This window comes from Brassica rapa, chromosome A02, assembly GCF_000309985.2.
Source record: "Brassica rapa cultivar Chiifu-401-42 chromosome A02, CAAS_Brap_v3.01, whole genome shotgun sequence".
Taxonomy (NCBI): domain Eukaryota; kingdom Viridiplantae; phylum Streptophyta; class Magnoliopsida; order Brassicales; family Brassicaceae; genus Brassica; species Brassica rapa.
Window position 1 is genome coordinate 28511331 of NC_024796.2, and position 14864 is coordinate 28526194.

At 31.5% G+C, this 14864-nt stretch overlaps 3 protein-coding genes across 3 annotated transcripts; 1 reads left to right on the forward strand and 2 right to left on the reverse strand.

Moving 5' to 3' along the window:
- Positions 1-3350: 3350 nt before the first annotated feature.
- On the reverse strand, positions 3351-5863 carry LOC103854696 (agamous-like MADS-box protein AGL80). Its single transcript, XM_033284591.1, has one exon. It carries the CDS (start codon positions 4161-4163, stop codon positions 3513-3515), a length of 651 nt encoding a protein of 216 aa, XP_033140482.1. The 5' UTR covers positions 4164-5863; the 3' UTR covers positions 3351-3512.
- A 650-nt stretch (positions 5864-6513) lies between these two features.
- On the forward strand, positions 6514-9910 carry LOC103854697 (anaphase-promoting complex subunit 11; the record flags this gene model as incomplete). Its single annotated transcript, XM_033285320.1, has 5 exons — positions 6514-6598; positions 7047-7074; positions 7481-7599; positions 7684-7786; positions 9108-9910. Coding segments are annotated over 5 exons (384 nt in total), but the record flags the coding sequence as incomplete, so codon positions are not given.
- Positions 9911-12605: 2695 nt separating this feature from the next.
- Positions 12606-13694, reverse strand: LOC103854828 (MADS-box transcription factor PHERES 1-like). Its single transcript, XM_009131788.2, has one exon. It carries the CDS (start codon positions 13692-13694, stop codon positions 12606-12608), a length of 1089 nt encoding a protein of 362 aa, XP_009130036.2.
- Between the last annotated feature and the right edge of the window lie 1170 nt (positions 13695-14864).

A 14864-nucleotide genomic window follows, 5' to 3' on the forward strand; every position in this document is an offset into this window, starting at 1 on the left:
AGATCATGAAATGGATATATAAATCTCTACGATATATATGAACACTTTCTTTTACCATATATATGTAGGAATAAGCATATAAAACTTTATATATGAATTCATCAAACCATTCCTTTCTCAAAAAAAAAATGAATTCATCAAACCAATTCTCTATAATCACAAGAGAAACACAAATCTGTTAAATTTTTTTAAGTAGTTTAATGGTCCTGGTACGTATCTTCAGCTTTCCTTAAAGGTGAAGTGAATAAGTACTAGCCACAAGTTTATGTTAACTAAAAGTAACATTGGAATCATAAAAAGCCATCTGAGTTTTAGCTGCAGTATCTTTGCAGTTGAATGATTCGGCAGTAGCCAAATATCTCTTCTCTCTATCTGAATTGGCCAAAATGGTTTCCTGTATATGTTCTTTCTTCTCGTTTACATCTGTCAAGTATACCAACCCGGTCTGTTACTATTTGGTTCAACGGTATTTTTTCCGGTTGAACATAAAGAATTTCGGGAAAAATATCGATAGGCCCAAACCAGGGCCAACCATTCGCATTGAAAAATCCGGTATTTTTTAAACCGAAACATACCAAAGTTAACTTATAATCGAACGACGGAATCTAGCCGTAATATAAACACAACAAATTCAGGAGCATGAACAATAAAATTGATGTTATAATCATAAAGAGAACAACTAAAGGTAGGTTTTACTCGATTTGTTGATCACATCAACAACGCACAATGCATGATGATCGAAAGCCACACATAAACTGACAAAAATATTTCTTAGTAATTACAGTCAAAATGTCAAATCTATAGCTTATTCACTTTTTATGGGTTGGATTCTTATTAGCTTGCAAGTCCCAACAAATGGAAGATATATAATTATATCAAGAAAATTTAATTGACAAGTCTTTGAAAATAATAATATCATATTTTCTTTGAAATATATTAAAATATATCACTAAGAAATTTAAAAGGTGCGTACCTTTACTAATTATAAGATATCTATAATATAAGATATCTGTAATATGGTGCGTACCTTTACTAATTATGTAGTTTTTGAAACAATTTGTTTTGAGCTGGGTCTAATTCAAAATGTCAAATCGTTACTAAAGTGGATCATCAGTGGAACTAACCTAATAACATTGCAAAAATTTCGTGATCAATTATTATCTTAAAAATTATATAACTTCATCTAGCGAAGACCATGTAATAGTTGATTATACTCCATAGTCAATTCACTGATGAAAGTCAACTTTAGGGATGCATTACGTATTTGGTAAATTAAATGTTTTCGTATATGAAACTGATCTTTTTGGTGTATACAAATATATGAAATCGATTTTAACGTAAACAATTTAACTAAATTTCTAAATAAATCATTCTTATAAAATATAGGTACACTAGTAAATATTCATCATGTTGTTTTGTTGGTAAAATATATTCTTTTTTTTGTCGGCTGTTGGTAAAATATATTCATTTGGCAAAAAGTATAATTTATCATACATTTTTACATGTCCCAGTCAATAACAAACTCGAATAGTAATGTAATTTCTCGATCAATGTTAGTAACCATCCGTTCAAATTAAACACGATACATTTTTGAAAAACCAAGACACGTGATCATCCAAGAATAGTAGTGATATCTCTTACTTAAAGATTTGATCTATAGATTCTTTAATAGGATATATATATATATATGCTTAGACCTAGAAGAAACACAAGACAAAACCTAGAGTGTAAGTAGGCTATAAATTGTATACCAAAGTTGTTCTAAAATCGGAATAAACAGGTTCATTATTTGAAGATCAAGTCAAGCCCATCAATTTGGTTTTGAAACATTTTCTGTCAAAATGGACAAGACATCACTCCCTTCGTGTCTTTCGTATTAGAACCAACCATCTAAAATCTCTTCTTCTTTTTTCTACTATCGTTTTTATTTCATTTTCAGCTTTTTGTCTGCTATTTGATTTCTTTCCTTGGAGTATCTATTTACATAGTTGCCGAATCATATGGAATTAATAATTAGATGAATAAAGAGGATCGGTATAAAGAAGTTCTACCGCACACTGTAAAAGCAAAAAGACTGATTGTTGCTGAAATATAGCATTCACGTGTTAACCACTTTCTATCAAATCGAAAAATGTAAATATATCAACTAACATGATGTTTCTTTGGACTTTGCTAAGGACTACCAGATTTTTAGTAATACAAATGTAACCAAAAGAAAAAAAGAGGACGACTTGAGAACTTAGATTTCAGTAAAAAAATTCTGCAGAACAATGCAATAATACTAACTTTTTTTATTGGAAATTTTCCTTATTTTTATTTGATTTAAAACGTATTATTCCAAAATTTTCCATAAGACAAAATTGTGGTCTATTTTATTAATTTTTATTTTTCTTTATTTTTTCCTTATATTTATTTGATTTAACACATATTATTTTTGAAGTTTCTTAGGCTGTAAATAGTTTCAACTTTCAAGTATATATATACTTGGTTAAGTAGTAATAAGTTAATCAACTAGACAAATCAAGACATATAGCCAGCCTATTAATTGGATTGTTTTAGTATTGTGTTGTTTCACCACTGGAATTAAAATTCACATAATTAATGTTCTTGCCAAAGAACTAGAAAAAATGAAATGCCATTCAAGATAAAATACATTACTTACATGTAACTAAAACATAAAATGCTTAAATATATTTATGTGATTTAAGACATATTATTCCAAAGTTTCGTATAAGACAAAGATCTGGTCTATTTTATTTATTTATTTAGTTTTTTCCTTAGTTTTTCCTTATATTCATTTGATTTAACACATATTATTTCGAAGTTTCTTAGGCTGTAAATAGTTTCAACTTTCAAGTATGTACATAATTTGTTAAGGAATAATAAGAAGTTAATCAACTATACAAATCAAGACATATATCATATTAGTTAGATTGTGTACTGTGTTGTTTCACCATTGGAAATTAAATTCACATAATTCATGTTCTTGCGAAAATGAAAATGTCATTAAAGATAAATTACATTACATGTCAAAGCAATGAATACATGTAACTAAAAGACAAAATGCTTAAATATATTTATTTGATTTAAGACGTAATATTTCAAAGTTTCGTATTAGACAAAAATATGGTCTATATTTATTTAATTTAACACATATTATTTTGATGTTTTTAGGCTGTAAATAGTTTCAACTTTCAAGTATATATGTACTTGGTTAAGGAGTAATAAGAAGTTAATCAACAAGACACATCAAGACATATAGCCTATTAACTGGATTGTGTTAGTATTTTGTTGTTTCACCATTGGAATTTAAATTCACATAATTTAGGTTCTTACCAAAGAACTAGAACTTGAGAAAATGAAATGTCATTAAAGATAAAATGCATTACATTTAAAAGCAATGAATATTGAATACATGTATAAAACAAAAAAAATACTTAAATATATTTTTATTAATAGCTTGACGAAACAGAAACATGGTCAGAGAGACCTCTAAGGATGTTCACCAATGCTCACCATTGTTGCTGATTCAGATCCAAGCCCCCAACGTTCTGATTCATATTACTTTGAATCTGCTGTTGACGAATCATATCGCAAAATGCGGTTGAAGAAGAACCCAACTCAACTATAGGCATGGCAACAGATGTTGAAGCAACAACATGAACAGATGAAGAAGACGCTCCGTCGTTCTTACTAAGAATCTCAATCCTACGATTAAGATTTCTTAGGTACTGCTCAATGACATTACCACAACCACCAAGATCATTTTTCTCAATACGAGATGGTGAAGTCTTGCCACTAAGACAATCAAACATTACCTCTTTCATCTCCAACTCTTTGTTCTCTTTGGTCAGCTTCTTACATGTCTCAGATGCTTTGGAGATACTCTGTTTAAGATAAGACTCTTGGTTCAGCATCTTCTTGGTCCTGTCCATCACCGGCAACCTCTGCAACTGGGACAGAACATTGTCCATATCTTCTCTCGATGGCCACACCTCCGGGGTCAAGTCGTATGGACTGTCGATGATTACACCAACTGGGACGCCACAGAGAGTTGCTAACTCGTTGGCTTTCTTCAAGATACCTCTCTTTCTTTTCTTGTATGTTGCTTTCCTTGAGGACTCATTTTCTATGAAAGCCATCTTCACCTTTTGTCTTGTCATGATTAACTCTTTGTTTTTTTCTTTTTTCTTGTGTATATTATAATTTGATAACAATGGAGTATTGTTTATATATACATATCAATGTTTGAATTATTTTAAATGGATGTATATTATCTAAATCTAAACATATTTATCTACATATGAATATCATACCATTTCAGGGATATTATATCTGAATGCAAATTTTGTTTGGAGGAAGTCATTCAGTTTTGGAGTATAGTTACATTTTCATAGCCAAACTTTCATGATAAGGACCAATACTTGTATTAACAAGTATCTGGTTATGAATTATGACTGGCAAGTGGATGCAGTTAAAATTATTTTTCATAATTTAGGAGAAATATGATTTAGAAATATTTAGAACATATCTATATCTATATTTTTGTAAGAATATATTATATATAAAATATGCATACATATAGCAGAAATAAAAATTATTAGATATTATCAATTATAAACAGTAAGAAAATCGAATAATATTTTTATATCAGATTTAGAAGTTCATGAAAATAAAAGTTAAAATAAAGTAAAAAGTGAGTAGAAAAAAACAATAAAAATAATTTTATTATTCAAATCTATAATTTTGCTTTTATCAATTTAAAATATGTCGAAGTTAGTGTAGTACAGTAATCAAAATAATGAAGTGGTTATGAAAATGAAAAGAGTTTTTTTTTATGATCCGGATATCCAAACACCTTACGGAATCTGACTAGTGCTTAATGACATCGCCGCCGAAGGCATCCCAGAGGGCCGCCAATTTTACCCCATGTTAATTGACGGTGACCACACGCGGGGTTAATACTTTTCCTTATTTTAAGTTTTATTTTTTTTTTAAATTTTTTTTATGATACTTACACATTTGTATCTAGCAAAATAAAAACTTATTGGACAACAAGAATGTCAGAAACTTAATTAAAAATACGTCAAAAAATTTTAACGATTAAAATATATATTTTAGATTTTATTCTGCTTTCGAATCAAAATAAGTCAATTTAAAAATAATTATGTGTAATTTTTTATTACTATTTAAAATCAATAAAAACAATACAAACAAAAATATTATATTTAAATCCACAAATTTATATAAACTTTAAGATAGAAAAATAGAAGACACCTGTAGACATTTAGCTATGATTGGATAAAATGCAAAAAAACTATAATAATAATTAACATTCAAAACAAATGAAAATATAATTTTAAAATTACATATATTAGTTCTTAATTTATATGTATGTTAATAAAATTATTTAAACACAGCTTCTAACTTTGAAAATGCTGAAAAAACAAATATGAAAGAAATGTAAATCGATGAATTTAACAAGAAAATATATAGATAATAACTAATTAAAAAATAAGAAGATATTTTGATATCTAATAGCTATAAATATGTTTAGTATAGAAATCTAGAAAAATATGGTAGATAGTCTTGAATAAAAACTAAAATAGGAAGGGATTTTTTTCCTAATAAAAAGATAATTAAAATAATAACAAAAGGAAACATTTAGACCAATTCCTTGACTTGAATAAGTTTTTAATTAAAAAAAAAACTTATTTGTTATGATTAAAGAGCCCACATATGGGTCTTAGACCCAATTTACAAAAGCCCAATTCAAATAAACCTCATAATTTGATCATTGATTTCGATTCCTATCTCGCCGCACTTTTCTCTTGTATGTCGCAGTTCGCTTTTCCATCATCGCCGGTGAGTTTTCGAATCAAAATAAGTCAACTTAAAAGTAATTATGTATAAATTTTTATTACTATTTAAAATTAGTGAAAAAGAATACAAACAAAAATATTATATTTAGATCCACAAATTTATGTAAATTTTAAGATAGAAAATAGAAGACATGTCTATACATTTAGCTATGATTGGATAAAATGCAGAAAATAATAATAATTAACATTCAAAACAAATGAAAATATAATTTTAAAATTATATATATTAGTTCTATTTCATTATATGTATAATTGATATGTATATTAATAAAATTATTTAAACACATCTGCTAACTTTGAAAAATGCTGAAAAATAAATATGAAAGAAATATAAATCATCTATGAATTATAATAACTAATTCAAAAATAAGAAGATATTTTGATATGTAATAGCTATAAATATGTTTAGTATAGAAATCTAGAAAAATATGGTAGATAATCTTGAATTAAAGTTAAAATAGGAATGGATTTTATTCCTAATCAATACAATGTTTCTTGTCTTACAAATATGTATTAAAATAATAACAAAAAAAAAACCATTTTTAAAATAAAATAACTTATTATGAGCCCACCTAGTGGTTCTAAGCCCAGTTTCAAATAAAGCCCAATTCTAATTAAAGCCCAATTCTAAATAAAGCCCCATAATTTAATAATTGATTTCCATTCCCAATCTCGCCGCTTCTTCTCTGTAGCAGTTCGCTTCTCCATCATCGCCGGTGAGGTTTTGAAATTTTCTGATTGCTTTATTCCGTTCCGTTGATATCATTCTTACTAAGTTTCCAGACGATCAAATCAAGCCTTTACAGTTTTAGAGTTATAGTCCTCAAACATCTTGGTGTCCACCAGGTGTTCGATCAAATGTCTGAGAGAAATCAATATCAGAGATTATACTTTGTTTCTTCTGGATTTGATTGGTAGTCTATTGAAACTATCGAACTTTTGAGGGAAACTGAGATGTATATTCACTCTTTGTGATTAGTAATCTCTTTGCTAATTGTGAGTTTTAATTTAAAAATGTTTCTTTTTTTTTGTTTTTCTTATTATCTTATAGTTAATCTCTCTGTTTGGTGTTGTGTATGAGTGCTTCATAGCTTGGCGTTGTGTTTTTTTTTTTCATTTGGTGGGTTTGTAAAGCTGATGTAAGTTTTTTTTTGTTTCCTTCAGGAGAAAGACATGAAAGTCAAGATCTTGCGTATCCTTCTACTTCATTTTCTCTGCATATCATGCATCCAAAGCTTTGATGTTTAAAACATGATTTTTTTAAAAGATGCAGCTTAGGTTTCATGATTCATGAGATCTAAAGCTATTCTCTTTTCATGAAACTCAGTTTTGATTAACTGATTTTGATGAGTTTCTAATAGATTTTTTCGGTGAGGATTCTTGTTATTAACTCTCAACTAGTTCATATAGGGTAGGCGAAGATTAGCTCAGAGTTTCTTAATTTTAGGATTTTATTTTCAAAGAACTGTTTCTTCCTTGACTCTAAGTGCTACAATGTCTCCTGACTTAAAAAAAAAAAACAGAGTAAGTTTCTTTGTCCCATTACTACGTTTATTATATGCATTCTCGATTCCAGTACATGAACTCTTACATTGTAGGTGGCATGCGGTTGCGTCATGGACATGGGATGCTCAAGATGAGACATGTGGGATATGTCGTATGCCATTTGACGGTTGTTGTCCAGACTGCAAACTCCCTGGAGACGATTGCCCTCTAAGTAAGTTCCTCTCTTTGTCTATTTCAAAATTAAAACCCCTGCCTTAAATATTCTTACGCCTTGATCATTATGGTTATTGAGCAGTTTGGGGAGCTTGCAACCATTCGTTTCATCTTCATTGTATACTGAAATGGGTTAACTCACAGACGAGTCAAGCTCATTGCCCCATGTGTCGTAGAGAATGGCAATTCAAAGAGTAATAAGGAGTGAAGAGAGACCCTTTGTGTTGTGCCTTGATTAAATGTCTAGGTTTCCATCATTGTTGGATCATTGTTCCGAATTTTGTACGACCCTTGATGGATTGTTAATGGATGAAAAAATTACATCTAGACATACTTTTTCATTGTCAACTTACATCTAGACATACTTTGAGCATGTGCCATACTTTCTCTTGACAAAATATCTAAAAAGCCCTTTACATCTTTATTTTGTTTTCTCTCTACATTTCTTCTCTCCCACATATCTCCTTCGTCAAACACCATATCTCTTTTTCAAATTACAGAAACTATGATTTTTTTTCCTTTTCTCCTTCAATTTTCATTTTTCATTTTTCATTTTTCATGCATTCTTGTTTTTGCTCCTCTTTCCTTTTCTCATTTTCTTTCCTTTTTTTTCTAATTCAGATCTGTGAATTTTTTAAAACAACATTATCACCGTCATCACCGCAACTTCTTTCATCGCCATTGCCACAATTCTTCTTGCGGCCACCGCCGCACTTGCAGAACCACCACTACAATTCTTTCTCCACCGTTTTTGAGTAAACCCTGAACCCATAAACACAGATTTTGACCACATGAACAATAATCATGACTACATGAACACTGACTGTAACTTTGACCATATGAATACTGACCCCGATTCTGATCATATGAACACTGGCCCTAACCATCCTTTCTCTCCTAGAAATCCATGATTATGTGGTTTCCAACCGTAACCACCAGCTCAACGAAACCCCTAACCACGAAAGAGCAACCAACCTTTCACTATAACCCTGACCAAAAATGTCTGTTTTTATTAACCACATCAATCCTAAATAGACAAAATTTGCTCCTGACCACGCATTTCTGACTACAAAACCCAACACACAGATCAAAGTCATTTACTATTAATCCAACAATGTTTAGTAAATCTCAAACATACATAAACCTACCTAATATTAGTTACAAAAGGAGTTGCTTAACCCCTTTAGATTTAACCAAGGTTAGAAAACTTGTCCACCAAAAGGGCTTTTTGGGAAGTGAAATAGTTAAAGCAAGGGAAAAAGTACACCTCATTCACAAAGTATGTGAATATGCAAGAAACAATAAAAAAGTACCCTAACATGTAAACGTCTCTTAATGGATGCATATATAAGTAACTAACGATAAAAAATGTAGCAAAGAGTTTTTGGTCCATTTTATGCGGGCCCATGTATAGGGCAACCTGATTATAATTGACATGATTACTTGGTCACTTGAGTCAAGTGAGATTAAGACAAGTAAATTTTAACTTCTAAAATGTTGACTGAAAGTTCGATACGTGTTGATTACGTTAGGTTTTATGGTAGTCCTCGTTTGAAAACTTAACTCCATTATCAACTTTACAATACTTAATACTCACTTCGTCTCGATTTAATTGTCGTTCACTTCGTTTCGATTTAATTGTCGTTGTAGAGAAAACATTTAGTTTCAAAATAAGTGTTGTTTTAGAGTTTTAATGCAAAATTTATTAATAAGATTATTCACTTCATTTATCTATTGGTTGAAATATGGTTAGGTGTATAGGTAATTGTGTTTTCAATTTGAAAATATACGAAATCATTTTTTTTTTGAAACACAATTTTCATTAACTTCAAATTCAACGATTACAAAGCGATGAGAGAATTAAACATCCTCTCAAAGACAATTCATAAAACACACTAGGAAGTACAACTAAGCATAATAAATTTTCACATGAAGTTGACAGCGAATTCAAAACAAAGCTTAGATGCGTCGATAAGACTTTCACGACAAAGTAGGAGAGTTGAGAGATAGTCATAAGTAACGTCGAGAGACAGTCCTCACCAACGAGAAAAACCCAAGTATTCTCGATTGCACCTTCAGACCCCGTACAGACCGCTCCACAAGGTAACAAACCGGTGAGTAAACTGAAACTAAAGCTCGGAAAAGAATCCTAAATTTTTCTCCATTCATAGAAAGGAGACATGGGAGTGAAATATTCTCCAACACATAGGAGGAGGTGAGGATTGTGTGCCGACAAGTCCTTACTAGTTTTTGATGGCTCTGAACTGGATGCCGGAGTGGATTCCCACCTACATCGGACGCCAAATAAACAGACAGATAGCTCGTAACTGGACGCCGGAGTGGATTTCCACCTACATCGGACGCCAGATTTACGAACAGATGGCTCAGGACTGGATGCCGGAGTGGATTCCCACCTACAATGGACACCAGCTTTACAAATAATTGTGAGAGAAAGTATAGACCCAATCTCATAACTTTGTGGTTTCGCTCGATATGGACAGAGCAACCCCGGTGATATAGATTGGAGCATCGGGTTCAGTACATCGCCTGGTGAGTGAACAGTTTCGATTTGGTGAGATGAAGAACGCCGGTTCAGACCTCTGGTCGGCAGTTGTTGAGGTTACGTGAGGCATAGCTTGACGGAAGCTTTTCCGGAGAGGCAAAGGTCGCACCCGAGCAAGACCTGAAGGCGTAGACGGTATAGATGATGGATGGTAAGGCTGGTGGATGTAGTTGAACGGTGGAGAGATGGTCAGGGGATTCCCCCTGAGAGAAACAGATCTTGTTGAAATGGATCTGTAGTGAGAAAGCCAGCACCTTCGATCTTTGACGCCAAGAGGCCTTCGAGAAGATGTTTGAGTTGAGGTGTTGTTGGTAGCAGCAGCGACGAGATTTGACCAAGTTGTTGTCACCACGGAGACCCGAGGGAGAAAGCAGGCGGGAGATTGTGGTGGATCTGGCTGGGTCGGAGCATATCCTAGATACCACGGCGGTGAGGAGAAGATCCGTGTCTTTGTTAGAGAAACAAGGCAGTGAAGGGTGGTAAACTGGAGAGCATCCCAGGAATCTCTGATTGAACTAGCAGTTCCGGCGAGCTTTCTAAAGTGGCTAGAAACCATAGCGCTCACCGAGGCTCTACCCGGATGAGATGGATCTAAGACTAGCGAGGAAGAACCAAAAAAATACAAAAGATAAAGAGAGAGCATGAGAGGAGGGAGGAGAGGTCGATGCCAGCGAGCACGAGCTCCACCGACGTCGGAGGATGATGACAAAACGGGAGTCTCGATATTCGGGTCTGAGAGCGTTTTCAAATTTCAAAATCTTTCTTTCTTTCTAGTTAAACTTTATACGAAATCATATCCCCTATATATTATTTGAGAAGCATTGCAACATTTTTTTGTAGCCACGTGTCATCACTACAATGATTCTTAGAATCCTTAGAGAAATAGGTTGGTCCATCTAAATATATAATAAGTTTTTTATTAAACCACAATAAATATATTATTAATTACATTATTAATGTGCTTTATTATTTCCTTAAATAAGATTACGGAATTGCCTAATGTGGCTAAAGTATATATGACAATTAATAATTTTGAATAACAAAAATTTGAGAAAAATAAGTGTGTATTATAATTATATTTGTTTAATTTTAAGCTATTAAAATAAATTAAACAATCATAGTAACCATATAATAAAAATTAAAAAAATTATATATATATTATATTTTAAATTTTTAAAAACAAGTATAAATTACTAAAATCGTTAAAAGTTTCACATTCAAATTTTGTGATCTATGATTTAAAACTTTTGTTATGACATGATACAAATAATTTAAAAATAATATAAGTTGAAAGTCTCATTTAATAAGTATCAAAAATAAAAGATATATAAATATATGTATCATTTTAAATTAAACTATATGCCATATAAAAATACATAAATATCTTAATTTTGAAATATACTTTGAACATTTTTTTGATAAAAAGTTTGAAAAAATATTGACAACTTAATTTTTTAAAATATTATAAATTACTTAAACCATTAATCCCACAGTAAAAATTTTGTTATCACTAATTTAGACTTTTTGCTATAACAGATCCAAATGATAAGAAACAATATGAGCAAAAATCATCATCTAATAAATATTAATATTAAAATATACCATATATATGTTACTATTATTTAAATTTAATTATATATCATATCAAATAGAAAATTTTTTTTCGATTTATAAAATTTTTTTATATGTTCGCACCAATTTAATTATATAAGTAGTAGATAATGAATTTTTAATTATTTAATATATATTTATTATTTCATAATATGTTATAAACATATAAAATATAAAATAATTTATATATATAATGTTCATCCCGCGCAAGGCGCGGGTCTTAACCTAGTGTTCTATTAATCTGTGTGCATATGACAATTAAAATGAAATGGAGAGAATATAATTTTTTAATTAATACACAAGATTTTTTTAATTAATACACACTTCATGATTTTATTGTTTCGAATAAAGACTGAAGCATTTTTTAATTAATACACAATGGATATCATCAGACATAGTTATCTTGATAATCTGAGTGATTATTTATTGCATGACATGTGGCTTTGGGAAGATAATGGTGTATCTTTAAATAAGCATTCTATATCCATACACAATTACATGTCACCTAACTCTATATTTCTGTCTTTATTTTTTCCTTTTGAACTTAACTCTATATTTCTGTCTTATGGCCACATTTCTTGATTAATGGTTTGTCTGATAATAATTTTTTTGCGAAATGCTTGTTGCATTCTTCCTCCACGGCCTTAAGGAAAAAAAAATTTACTCTTTATGATTTAATATCAAAAAACAACAGTCTTTATTCAAAACAATAAAATATTCAAGGACAATATGGTACACGACACAACATTACCTGATAATCATAACTGATTTAAAGGCGAAAACCTTTAATCATTACAATATGAAAATTCAGAATTGCAAACGCAAAAACTTCAATCCAAACCAAACCTTGTTAGCCAACCATTGTTGATCCTATGACCAGAAAGATCAGCAGCGGCGGCAGCGGTGGTGGTGAGAGGCATCTGACTGGTGATTAGTAGTTGGTGATAGCCATTATTTTTGTCATCCATCGAAGCAACGATTGCAGGATCTTGACCATCACTCATCTGCTGAGGTTGTCCCATCAAAAGACCCACGAACGATTGGTTTGAATTTGGATACTGATTCGAACTCTGTCCCTGATCATGATTCAAACCTGTATACATATCCTGGCTCGAACCATAGAACATAGGCTGAGTCTGATCATCAAAGTTAGCAGGAGTTTGGTATTGAAATGGTTCTTCAAGATTCATATTCATATCCTGGCTCGAACCATAAAACATAGGCTGAGTCTGATCATAAGAGTTAGTAGAAGTTTGGTATTGAAATGGTTCTTGATGATTCATATTCTGATGATGAACATGATCATTAAAACCTCCAGGAGCTTCCTCCTTCACACTCATATCCATACCATCAAATTGACGCATATGATCATAAGCTTCAGTAGGGTTACTTACCAAACCCTCAGTTCCGACAACAAAAGGACCAGACGCATCTGTAGCAGCGACATTAGGAGGAACTGGCTCACCATTCGCCTCGAGGAACTCGATCCTGTGACTTAGATTTTTGACATAATCACCAATAAAATGATTTAGTTCTCCAATAAAACATGGATCATCATAGTGATGCGGCTTTAGCGTCTCCCCCTTGAAAAGATCGAACATAACCTCTCTAAGCTCAATCTCTCGATTCTCCGCTTGTAGCCTCATCGCTTTCGCTTGTCCCTTCTGGATCCTCTCCTCCAGATGCCTCTCTTGGTCGTACATCTTCTTGCACCGTTCCTCCGGCAGAACACCCATAAACGCCGAGTGCACTGCTTCAGCGTCTTCCCTTGACGGCCAAAACTCCGTCTCCGTGTTGTCGCAGCTGTTGATAACCACACAAACTTTGACACCGCAGAGAGTCGACAGCTCGTTGGCTTTTTTAAGTAAACCTTTCTTCCTCTTCCTGAAAGTTTGGTTCCTTGCAGTGCTATTAGTCATGGGCTCTATTTTTATCCTTCCCCTTGGCATTGTTTTGTGTTGGTGAATGATAGAGATATGTTGGCACTTGATAATGCTCTTGTTTATATAGTGTAATGAGGCTGGTATTACGTATGCAGGTCTTATCACTTTCTTTGGGATCATTAATGCAAAATTGCAGTAATGTATAATTATAATAGTTACAAAAAGAATGTATATATACTCATTAACAGTTGTCAGGAAATCATTGGATAGAGCAGATAATAATCATGTAACTTTAGATATTATTTGTATAACTCAAGATATGTTTCTCTTAGTTGAAGCAATTTAACCAACCAATAAGGAAACAGTAAATTTCAATGCAAATTTAGAAGAAAATGTTGCCAGCTAATGCTGCGTAGGTAGTAGAACTAAAATTACAGAGATATATCCAAAGGAAAATTTATACAATTCTAATAATACTACTAAACATGCTTATTTTCTGAATTAAAGAAAAAAACTTATTATATTAGTTAAACCAAAATTATAAATTTGAGACTCATTAAATTACTATAGCTTGTGTAACACAAGATAAATCGAATCTTTATAAGAAACCGGAAATGGCTAATCACGTCTTTATTTTTGGTTTGGAAATCCGCAAAAAGTCTTAAAGAATATAGGAAACCGGAAATGACATGTTCTTTCAGAAACTTCTGATACTTCAATTCTTGATATTATTTTTCCATCATTTAAGAGTAGAATACAATGTTGAAATACAAACAAATAAAAACAAAGGATTGCGGTTTAGCTTCTTTTGGGTTTATTGATTATATAAGTAACAAAATTCCTTCGCTACTCTAAACCTCTCCTCCCAGGATGGAGTGTATTTCCCTTTTATTGGATGAAAGGTAGTTTGTTAAAAAAAGATCATATGCAATATCTCATAAAGTTTTAGTTGAGGATTATAGAACTTTGGTTAGAAACTTTTGAGTTTGTATTAGGTTTGGTTGCTATTTATTATGTTGAAGATACCTTTTATTATATAAGTTGCACTCATTAAACTAATTAGTGAATTTAGGCTAATCCGTCCCGTCAATATATATTTTTTTACACTAGAGTAGTTTGAGATTTCTGAGTGTTTTCTGTTTTAAATTGTGTTATTTTCCCTCTTTCCTCGTCCTCTTGACTTGTCATAATGTAGCTGTAGATAAA